This window comes from Macrobrachium nipponense, chromosome 28, assembly GCF_015104395.2.
Source record: "Macrobrachium nipponense isolate FS-2020 chromosome 28, ASM1510439v2, whole genome shotgun sequence".
NCBI classification, from domain to species: domain Eukaryota; kingdom Metazoa; phylum Arthropoda; class Malacostraca; order Decapoda; family Palaemonidae; genus Macrobrachium; species Macrobrachium nipponense.
Window position 1 is genome coordinate 61606922 of NC_087217.1, and position 12500 is coordinate 61619421.

The 12500-nt window shown below is 34.2% G+C and overlaps 1 protein-coding gene across 3 annotated transcripts in view; it reads right to left on the reverse strand.

Moving 5' to 3' along the window:
• The window catches only part of LOC135201804 (glutamate receptor 1-like), a 377856-nt gene that overhangs the window by 30571 nt on the left and 334785 nt on the right, over positions 1-12500 (reverse strand). For all 3 annotated transcript variants that reach the window (XM_064231071.1, XM_064231070.1, XM_064231072.1), the window contains one exon: positions 6578-7181. In XM_064231071.1, coding sequence (XP_064087141.1) covers positions 6578-6767 — 190 coding nt within the window. In that variant the 5' untranslated portion in view covers positions 6768-7181. The remainder of the gene's footprint in view (positions 1-6577; positions 7182-12500) is intronic.

Genomic DNA, 12500 nt, shown 5'->3' on the forward strand with positions numbered 1-12500 from the left:
TCCACTCATACGTAAACCGATAAATCTGTACATACTAACCGGTATGCAGTTTTATTTTATTGTATATTCCGTAATGATGGCTTTATTTTTATGTTTCGAATACGTTTTACTATTCTTACTATTGCTGCAAGTGTGCTGTTGCAAACGTTTACTATATAGTTTATATACACACTTACAAAGAAAGATTCACAGACAAAAACCAGAATAATTTTCGTTATAACTTGAAAAATGGATAATACATAAAATCCAAAGAATATTCACTAGAGGTCAAACAACCCAGCGTATCAACAATGCATCGTAGGCTACACAGTTTCACTCTTACTCTCAACAGCCATTTATCCAAGCTTTGCTGACGTTCCATGTCTAGAGTAAAAAAAAAAAAAACTCGCCACTAAATGTCAGCTAACTGACACAAACAATTATAATTTATCACTCCACGACAAATAGGTATCGGAAAAGCCGCAACTTTACTACGTCACCCAAAAGAGACCCTCTTCGTTCCAGGTCATATCAAAAAGCTACACGTGACCTGGAGAAATGAACTGCTTTCTGCACATGCATGGAACACTCGTGATGTCGATTGGAACGTGACAGAAGCTTCCTTTGTTGCTAAAACTCCCGTCACGTGAGTTGGTCATGACAAATTGTGCTTTGGTGCTGCAAGAAGGACTCCTTCACACGTTTTGAATAGTTAATTCATTTTTCTTATAGGCGATATATCTTGCAAGGAGAGACAGATGTCAAAATTGGAGGCAATTTATAACAGGAAGACATGGCAACTAAATGCCTATAATCAAAATCGTTAGCACCATGCAGTTACTCTCTCTCTCTCTCTCTCTCTCTCTCTCTCTCTCTCTCTCTCTCATCCTCTCAGGCTCTCGCGCAGTCTCATCGACTCCTCTCCTGCTCTCTCGGGTCGCTCATCCTCCAGTCTCTTCTCGTCATCTCTTCTCTCTCTCATACAGGGGTTACTTATCAAACAACAAACTACCAGTAAATCCCAATTTCATTCAGAATCAAGGCTCGTCGACCCCACCCAGACTTTCCCTCATAAAAAATAAAAATCTTGCTAATAACACTGAACAGCAAACTTGTTACTTCAAAGACGAATATACGATTGGATTGATTGCAAATGACGAAAAACAACCGTTATATCCTATGGCATGTACGTTATTTGGTTGCGCAAGCTTGCAAAATATAAATAAGAATTTATTATAGGATGGAGGTTCGCATCAATACCTGAAACAAGTAGTTCACATTTCTTAGCGAGGAAGTTGTTAGGGAGCGTCAGCTCTGGTGAGATTTTTCTCATGGAAGAGTTTATTTATCAATGACGTAAAAAATAAAATGGTCTAAAAAATTAAGTAGAAAAATACCATGGTTTAATCTAATTTTAGAGAAAATAAAGAAGTTAATGGTTGGGTCATCTTGGGAGATACAATTGCGTTTGTAGATGATGCTGATACCTTAGGCATAAATATACAAAATAGAGAACGTTTGTATATATCGCCCAAAGAAACTGCTGCCAGAGTAGGACTGGAGATCATTGGAAGTAAAACCAAAATGATGAAATGTGTCAAGGAACAACCAACAACAATAGCAACAACAAAATATGGTAGATATCGAATTTTTAAGGGCTGCTCTATGAGCAAGAACCCGTGCTGGCATAAGATCAGATAAATCTAAAACAACAACAGACATCGAAAAAGTGAGGGAATTTAGATATTTAGGAAGTAGGTTAACATCCAGAAATGAGAGAGAGAGAGAGAGAGAGAGAGAGAGAGAGAGAGAGAGAGAGAGAGAGAGAGAGAGAGAGAGAGAGAAAGGATCTGGGTAGAATTACAGCAGGAAACAGATGCTTTTTCAGTCCACATCATCTTTTAAGAACAGAAACATCACAATGTCAACCAAATTAGGAATTAACAACACCATTACCAGGCCATCTGTACTATATGGTTGTGAGATCTGGACGCTGAGTGAACTCAAGAACAGAGAATACTTGTTTGTGAAAACAGCATTTTGCGTAGAATAACACATCCCATTGGCAATATAAAGGAAGGTGTTTGGAGGAAAAGACACATCGAAGAAATACCAGACTTAACCAGACAACCGCTAATATGTCATTTACAAGATCGCAGAGGATACGTTGGGCAGGACATATGATTAGAATGGAGGAGGGTACAATGCCCAATGGTTATGGAAAGACAAATAAAGTGGAGGAGTCAGGTGAGGAGACTGAAGATGATATGGAAAGATAATGTGTTCATTAAGAGATCCAGATTGAGAGTGGAGCCAGCGGCCATGGGTGACCAGAGCCACCGGATGAGTGGGTGTAAATACCATGGAAGACTATTCAGTCCTGTAGGTAATGTGCTGGGCCGTTCAGATATTTATTTAACAATAAATGGCTGATTGTTTGACTGACTATAAGTCATCTTGCGTGACGGTTACAACGGTCAATAGCGCCGGTACGATATATGATTTTCTTATGGTAGTGAATTAAACCCGGGAGCGAAGAGTAACTTTTTTTAAAATCGGAAAGGGACAAGTTTTCAATTATTACCAAAATTCTTGTGTTGATTATGAAAAGCAAATGACAAAAACAATAATATGTTTATAATGACCACGTAACCACTACGGAAAAGTTTAGGAGAGAATACTATGATATGAACGGCAATATATAAATGACACACTATCGAATAGTGTAAATGAAAACGGGAAATACAAAGGATAGTTAAGGCATCTTAAACTTCCCAGAATGAAATAGGAAATAAAAAAAGGGGACACTACAGAAAATAAATGAACGGCTTTCATGCAAACTAAAGTAGGTGTCAATAGACAGACATATTGAATACCAATCAACAGGTGCAGAAAAAGAGGAGGCCTCTTTCAAGAGTCGAAGAAAAGCTGAGATGGGCAGAGCTAAAAAATTTTACGAAAGAAACACACTAACGCAATTTTTTTTAATATATATATATATAATATATATAAGATATATATATATATAATTATATATATATCTATATATATATATCTATATATATATATATATATATATATCTATATATATATGATATATATGTATATAATGTATGGTACGTGATGAATGTATAAACAAAGGCAAATGCCTAGAATGAAAAGCCTTTCGACCTAACTGCTAGTAAAGGACCGTGTGTCGAAAGGCCTAACAATCCACTACGTTGTTTCACTTTGCTTTTGTGTCATTTTGATATATATATATATATATATATATATATATATATATATATATATATATATATATATATATATATATATATATATATATATAAATGTGTGGACACACTCGCGCTTGCGTGTTTATCTGTGGAAGTATTAAAGCCAATACACCCAAAACGCAATGAGGAACAGTTCATTAATTAATATAATAAAAGTACAAAGAGTATGTCAAAATAGGGTAAAAACTACACCACCTGAAGAATATATTTCTCTCAAAGAAGACACTCTGCTCTTGGTATGCAAAAACAGCTGGAAACTGTCTGATACTTCACCGTCGTAATTTGACGGTTACAGCATCAAGAACTACTAAGCCGCAGGAACAATCAATTTCGTAATAAATGCACGACGACACTGGAACACCCTGCATCAAAGAACGAAGCCCAGAAAGCGTTTTTTTTTTTTTTTTTTTTTTTTTTTAGTGACAGACAATATTCTTCGTCGCAACTGTACATAAAATCAATTACACAAATATGCAGGCCGACATTACCTCCCTTTGGATCACTTTAATCACCTTTTTAACGAAACTGACAGCCTCTTTACCTAACGAAGAGGTTATAACTTATGAACCACCTGCTGTGGTGAATTCTCGTTAACACGGTGTACTGTCACCATAAACAAAGGCAGCATACGAGCTTGCTTATATCTCGTATCCATGACCGTTTCACAATAACTGGGTTAGTTACGTAACATTGGAGTTGTATGAGACTGAACAGGGCATAGGCATATCTTCTTCTTCTTCCCAGCTTTATTCCTATTCGTGGACGCATATATTTACGTATATTTCACATTTGAAATTAGAAGGGGTGTGTGTGTGTGTGTGTGTGTGTGTGTTTGTGTATACAAAATAACTCAGTCAGATACTTGCACAAAATGCAAAAATCTATCTTCACAATATTCCTATTAAGAACAAGTCTGGCGAAAAATGTTGACAAAAATGCGTAGGAACTTCAGTTATATGTTTTAACTCCTATTCAGGCCCCTTTCGACACTTTTTTTTTTTTCTCGACTTGCAACAAAGCAGAGTTCCAAGTAAATGTTCATACACAGCCACTTTGCAAGAATGTTAGTTAGTCAACTGCTTGAAGGAAAAAAGATATTACAGAAAAAATTACGCTTCTTCCATCTTCACCAAGTTTTTTTCTCTCTCTCTTTTTATCTTTTTTTGTCGTGTATAATAGCGTCATACAAAGGAGAAAGAGAGAAGTCATGTTTACTAATTGATTTACGCGAAGTAACGTTGCTATCAGGAGAGAGAGAGAGAGAGAGAGAGAGAGAGAGAAGAGAGGGGAGAGAGAGAGAGAGAGAGAGAGAGGAGAGAGACGAGAGAGGGAGAGAAGAGAGAGAGGAGAGTTAGTTAGTTAAACCTGTCTTTTTAGCTGGGACAAATGCCACTCACTTACTAATCCATTTAGCGAATTAGAATTGCCATCAGGTTTACACCCTATATATATATATATTTTTTAATTAGCATTCACCTAATTGCATTCGGTTAATAACATCGTGTCCAGAGGTCCATAACAGGACCTTCTATTCCCATTAAAATTTCACAACAGTTCGGTTACTTATGGCCTTATGACAAAGGGCCCGTGAAGACATAATATTGGAAAATTGCTCGTGAAATATTTAATACAAATACGTAGCGAAATTTCCAATACATAAATACATACTACATACATATACATATACATACATACATACATACATACAATACATACATACATACATATATAGATATATATATACATATAAGTATATATATAGACTATATATAGATCTATATATAGATTAATATTATATATATATATATAATATATATATATATATATATATATATATATATACATATACAGACATGAAAAATTCGTTAGTCTTTAAAAATACTTGCACATTCCTGCCCAATGCTTAAAATCATTGTATGAAAATGTCCTTCACTTCATACGAGGGATTCCCTCAAGAGATTACAGTGACTGGGAAAAGCCTACTTTATGGACTTTCCGAGACGTACTCTTATTATTACTACAATCTCCTATCTTTTAACGGTATTATATTCATGCATATTCTCCTAAGTACTTCCTTCTTCATTCCCCCCCCTCTACGGACAGGTAAAGGCGATACCTCGCGTTAACATTTATACAAAAAGATACGAAAAAGGCTAATTAGCATGTAACTTTGTTCAGTATATCTCTGCTGCTAACGTTATGGGATATGATAAAAGAGATAAAGACCAGAATAGGTATTTTGGTCACTTACCTCGGTATTACGACTGTTTGTACAGTCTTAGCGTTGCATGATGAAGAGATTATAATAGAATACTTCTTAGTCACCGGAGCAAATATATTCGTTAGTCTACGTACTCTGATATTCATGCGTCATACAAAAATAGTAGATTGCCTGATACTATCGGGGACCTAAATTGAGCGACAGATCCATCTAAACGTAGTTAAAGGCGGCAAAGCCTTAGTCATTTTCTTATGAGAACTGAAATAGGTGATTTCAGAAGAGCTTGCTTGTTGATTTCTTGTGGGTCTGAGACACTTCAAACAGTGTGCTGACTGCTGAGTTGTCGGAATGCGCATATACCCGTTTCAGATTTTTTTTTTTTTTTTTTTTTTTTTTTGTGTCCGGGATATTAATTATGCTCCTCGTGGGACACTTATAAAGGTCTAGTGTGGACAGTGTTACGGAGGTGAGGCATCGTCGATTAAGGGAGATTGGAAGTGCTGAAGTTGAAAATCAAACTTGCACAATTTTATGCAGATGAGATAAGACTTAAAATACTTTTTCTGTTCTTATACCGCCGGCAATTGTGCATATATAACAGTTTCGTGGCTCTTAGTTATTCTTATTTTTGTAGCAATTAAAAACTTATGAGGAAAACACCTTCATGAAATAAGGGAAACAGTAGGAATATGACGTGGAGGATCTTTGCCTGTGATATAGAGTTGATTTTAAGCAAGGAAAAAGTTTGCAACGACTGACTAAAGATGAACTATATTGAAAAGGGTTGCATAACATAACAGGCCTTTCAAATTAGTAAATAGAACAAAATTACTATATCTAAATGTATTAGATATCTTGGTAGAATTACCCTTATTCATCTGAGCTGTAGTTACTAACACGCAAAATGAAATAAAAGAAATACTAAATATACGCTATACAATGACCGCCCTTAAAAATTCCAGTTCTATATGTTCTGACAATCTTATCAAAATGAAGAAAATCCCCCAACCATCCGCCAGTGAAGACAACAGTAACAATAGAGAGATAAATTCCGAATAATGTACAGTCAAATAAAAAAAAAGGAAAAAATCCAACTTACTTTCCTCATCTGTGAAGACGATTGTTATGGACTGCCAACTATTGGCTGTGGCGACGTCATATATCATCTGGCAGAGGCACAAGCACTCGATTTGACCCATGGCACTCGCGGGTGGTGCCAGGAAGTATAAGCTGAGCAACAACACGACGAATCTTATCTTTCTCAAGGAATGCGATTCCATCCTCGCCATTATCTGCCTGATTCAGGTGAATAGATCATTCTACTTGCTGATACGGAGATGTGCCAACTTTCTTGGGAGAGCAGGGATCACAGCTTTATGATCACAGCTGCAGCTGACATTAAAAAATCACGTTTTTTGTCACGATAATTTTGGACTTTGGTATGCTGGGCACTGAACGTACTCGAATTATCACTTTCTTTCCGTTTTGTACTTTCTAAAGATCTGAACAAAATGACATGAATGTTTTCTAGGTGACTTTGTGACGAAATTCTAAAGAGTCACGGTAGAATGAAAAGACTTTGAAGCCACTAAACAAGTATGTTTTAAAAATGCCGGTCTTCTCAGATGGCAAAAAACACGAAATAACTGAGTAATTCCCGATGATGTTCCTTGAATGATTCCTGGTGTCTTGATGGCGGATATCTGTAAACAGGATATAAAAGATTAACCAGAAATAGTTCTTGAAGTCACAGTGGATTATGGCTGAAAAAATTTGAAACAAGACCACTTTCATCCAAGTGTCACTTTATAGCTTCATAAACAAAGTTAAATTAAAAAAAATTAATATTCAAATACTCATTAAAATGGTAACATCATCACTAAATTAAAGCAATGATTAAAAACAATTGCGCGAAGAACTTATACATGTGTAAATCTGAAAGACATGCTGTCAATGACTTGTCCATGAATAGTACACTACGGCATAACTGAGATCCTTGTCTTACCTATCACAAAAGAATGGTCCTCTGATATCCTTAGGCTTATCCATTCAATAAACAAATTACTCAAAAAAAACAGTTAATGCCAATATAAAATACATGAATAAATAATGGCTATTAGATAGTGTTTCCCATTTTTCAATAATGTTTCCCATTTTTATGTATACATTTTCAAGAATGATTTTCACAAGCAAGAACAATGAAGCATGAATTTTTTAAGTTTTATTATCAGTCATCCCTTCATTCACATCAAATCAACGGATGAAACTCCTTATGGATAAATGATGTGGTTAGCAGCTAAAACGTTGCCTTTATAACTTTAGACTTATTCAACATCTGAGTAAGTCTAAACACATAAAGGGTATCTGGACTATGAATGATAACCACTGCAAACCAGAAACTAACTTTTTAATAAAGTTTCTGCCAGGCGTGAAAACCGCTGACATATGTATTCTCAAAAACTTTGCAACGGTGCTTTAAAAATTCAGTTTCGGGAAATGTTCTCCGCGAATCTCTTGAAGCAGCGAAAAAATTTGGAAAAACGACCTGTCAAAATTTAACGAGGTTTCAAACACTTTCCAGGACACTACCGGGTTGAATCATTCTGGTTCTTCAAACAATGGCAATGATTTATTTATATTATTATCCATTTATTTACCAATTGATCATTTTATAGTTTCCCTTTTCTAATAACTGATCTCCTCTTCCTGGGTTTCCTGTTATCTTTCGCAACCTCTTTTAAATGAACACCACAATCTTTGGAAGCTTAAATTTCAAGTCAGTGGCCCCCGTAGACTTGTTCAATAATAATAATAATAATAATAATAATAATAATAATAATAATAATAATAATAATAATAATAATAATAATAATAAGAGAGGGACAAAATGGATAAGTATCAAGACCTGACAATAGAAATAAGAAGGATATGGGATATGCCAGTGGAAATTGTACCCATAATCATAGGAACCCTAGGCACGATCCCAAGATCCCTGATAAGGAATCTGGAAAAACTAGAGGCTGAAGTAGCTCCAGGACTCATGCAGAAGAGTGTGATCCTAGAAACGGCGCATACAGTAAGAAAAGTGATGGACTCCTAAGGAGGCAGGATGCAACCCGGAAGCATATTCCCGGACTGCACTGAGCTTCGGCCAGGCTCCTCCAGGCTCCTCCCCCAGAGCACTGTGGGCGGAGATATCTCATTCCCCTAGCAGACGACGCATTTCGCTCCACCAGCTTATTTTGTTGCGTTTTTATTATTATTATGTTGTGTAAACATGAAATTGTGATATATATCCATATTTTACGATAGCAGTATGCATATTTTTCTATATAAATCAATATTATTCATAAATTTATTGCAATATCCCGAACCCCACACTATAAATACCACCCAGTCGAATTAGAGGACTGTGATAGAGCAAAAAAAAAAATATATAAAAAAATAATAATAATAATGACAATTAATGCCACAGTAGTGTTAAAATATATAGCTGAAAGTCATGGCACCCATGGAGTGTCTGCTGAGCTGGAATCACCTGAACGACCACTTCGCCGTTCCAGCCGTCTCTGTCGCCGACAGAAACAACCGAACGGCGGTTACCTGACCAACACTTACAAAAAAGTAGGCTTTGTGCTTAATGCTGTTGCCTTGTAAAGCTCTGCATACTTTCCTGTCAGTGTTCAGAATTTCTTTATTTAAGAAAACATAAAAAAAAAAAATGTTTCTCTGTGATTTCGGTATCAGGGACCCTAATACTTCTTAGATGCGATGTCATCTCAGGTTACTCTATACAGCTAGAAGTGGCTACATTGTGAAATCGGTTTTAAAGGCCTCAAAAAAACATATATATATATATATATATATATATATATATATATATATATATATATATATATATATATATAGAGAGAGAGAGAGAGAGAGAGAGAGAGAGAGAGAGAGAGAGAGAGAGAGAGAGAGAGAGAGAGTCCCTTCCGTAGAATATAAATCCTTTTAACCAGAAGTAAAACCTTTTGGAAGGCTTTAAATTCGAATGCAAAATACTTCAAGGGGAGTTTCGAAAGATAAATGAATCATGACGTACTTCCTCGTGTTAACCTTGATGGTCCATAAATTCTCTCATAAAACATTGAAAATTTACACGTGATTTCATGATTCAAACTCACTAAACTTCCCATGACCATGAAATCGACAAAAGGTACATAAAAATCTCCATTTGTCTGCTGTCAACTAGGAGCGCACTTTGTCCAGAAAATATATAGTCTAATATTTGTTCTTATGTTCATTTTTACGTCTTACTTTATAGATAAAAACAGAAAATGAGCAAATGGGTATCACTGCTCGGTCGGCTAACAACAATTCATGTAGCAGATGCCACGTTTTCTTTAAAACATATGATATTGACGAAATACAATTATAAAATTAGGCAAATAAATCAACGAGGTTGTATAATAAACTTTCCCGTAAGCAAAACATGCCTTATTCATTTACCTAACTGCGTGAGATTTGCGGAGAAAATCTACGGATATCACAATACACGTTTCATCTCTGGTGAAAGTATTGTCACTCAGGTCCGACTAAATAGTATGGGGTTAGAAATATCAATAAGTTAAAATACCGAATGGTCACCTGGCGGCCACCTCTACCGTAGCGCAACCACCTTCCCGAAAATTGGAAATTATGGCATTGATTTGTGACTTGGGAGAAAACACTTACTTCGAGCGGAAACTAGAGGTCTCGAGGTGTTGCTTCGACGGACACTGGCTCTTGACTAATGTCTATCTTGGGTTACAGGACGTGTTAAAGTACTTTTTCGGGAAGGTGGTCGCGCTACGGTAGAGGTCGCCCATTCGGTATTTTACCCTATACTCCTCCCTTCTTGAAGATTCCACCGATACCTGACTTTCGTATTCCGCTGCTTTCTTATCTATTCTTTCATTCCTATATAAATCTTTAAAGTCAAATAGGACCACAGGGAGAGAATTTTTAAGTATTTTTCAATAAATGACAATTCATAGCATAATATCCAGCAATAATCATCTTGACCTGAGTTTTCTATGTCGATGCAAATAGCCATATCTAAAACGCAAATTGACTAATCTTTAAAGTACTTTTAATATACTCAATCATTTTTTTAATATACTCAATCAACTTACTTATCTTTAAAGTACTTCTATATACTCAATAAATTTACTTATCTTTAAAGTGCTTTTTATATGGTCAATAAATTTACTTATCTTTAAAGTACTTTTAATATACTCAGGAAATTTACTCACCTTTAAAGTACTTTTACATATGCAATAAATTTACTTATCTTGAAAGTACCTTTTATATAACTAATAAAGTTTCTTGTCTTTAAAGCATTTTTTATATACTCAATAGATTTACTTATCTTTAAAGTACTTCAATACTCAATAAATTAATTACCTTTAAAGTACTTTTTATATGCTCAATAAATTTACTTATCTTTAAAGTACTTTTTGTATGTTCAATAAAGTTACTTATCTTTAAAATATTTTTAATATAATCAGTCAATTTACTTATCTTTAAAGTACTTTTAATATACTCAATAAATTTAATTACCTTTCACGTACTTCTATGCAGTATTTATTTTTCAGTTCACTCTAGTTTATTTTTATTGGCTAATTAAATATCTATTAAAAAGCAATTTTATACAAGTTAATGTTATACCAATTTTCCTTTTCTTCCTTTGTCATAACAGAGGTGGCCATTATTCCACACATGACAGCATAGCAAGTTATTTTATGGTACTTTCTTCAACTGATATTCTCTGTGGTTAAAAAATAGTGAAGAAAATTATTAGTTGTTAAAATAAATTACATTCCTCTCACTTTTCTGATGCCTTTTTGGGTAATGGTAAACCAAATTGATCATTAGCACTTTTATGTGAGTTTGATTTAATGGTTTTATGCCATAAATATGAGGATCAATTTTCGCTTCACATTTCATTAAATATGGAAAGTTCGTCTTACAAAAGAGCTATTTCCACACCATGCAAACTTTTGACTGCAGAATATTTTTAAAACATGATCGTTTCTATATTTCATGAATTTTGTTTTTTAAATATTAATAAACAATTCATCATCAGATAAAGAACCACTTAATTAACCAGCTGTGTGGCTGGAAACATGTACGATAATTGGCATTTATACCAGGTCATTAAATAGTTTTAAAAAAATCTTTTACTCCTGCAATGGTTTCTGGATTCAAAAATTCTGTATCATGCAATACACCTATTAAACAACTCTCAGCATCACAAAATATTATGTACTAGATTACTCATATAAATTTTCCATCATGCAGTTTTTCTCTAACACGTCATATCTCCAGAAAGCTTTATCCATCTAGTTCTTAGCAAGTCTTCGCCACCATGGTTGCGACCCACAATAGCCGACTAATTGCCATGCAATAGTTCACCGATAAGGTCATCAAATACAAAAGATGATTGAATGCAAAGTGCCTGAAGTATTTCAACTTGTTCGTTAGCCGACTTATCCCACACTGAACTATGTAGACCAAATTTGTATACATATATAAATACACACACATACACATATATTTATATATATATATATATATATATATATATATATATATATATATATACATATACATATATATATATATATATATATAAATATATATTTTTATATGTGTGTGTGTGTTTGTGTGTGTTGTATGTATGTATACATATATAAATACACAAACTTTTTGATTAACAGAAAAAAAATCATATATATATATAAAAGTATATCTTGTATATATATATATATATATATATATATATATATATATTATATATATATATATATTTATATATATATATATATATAATATATATATATATTATATATATATATATATGTGTGTGTGTGTTTGTGTGTGTTGTATGTATGTATACTTATATAAATACACAAACGTTTTGATTAACAGATAAAAAAAAAAATCTTATTTATTGCTTGCAGACCTTGAACTTCGCAGGGGTGTCAGTTCCGCGA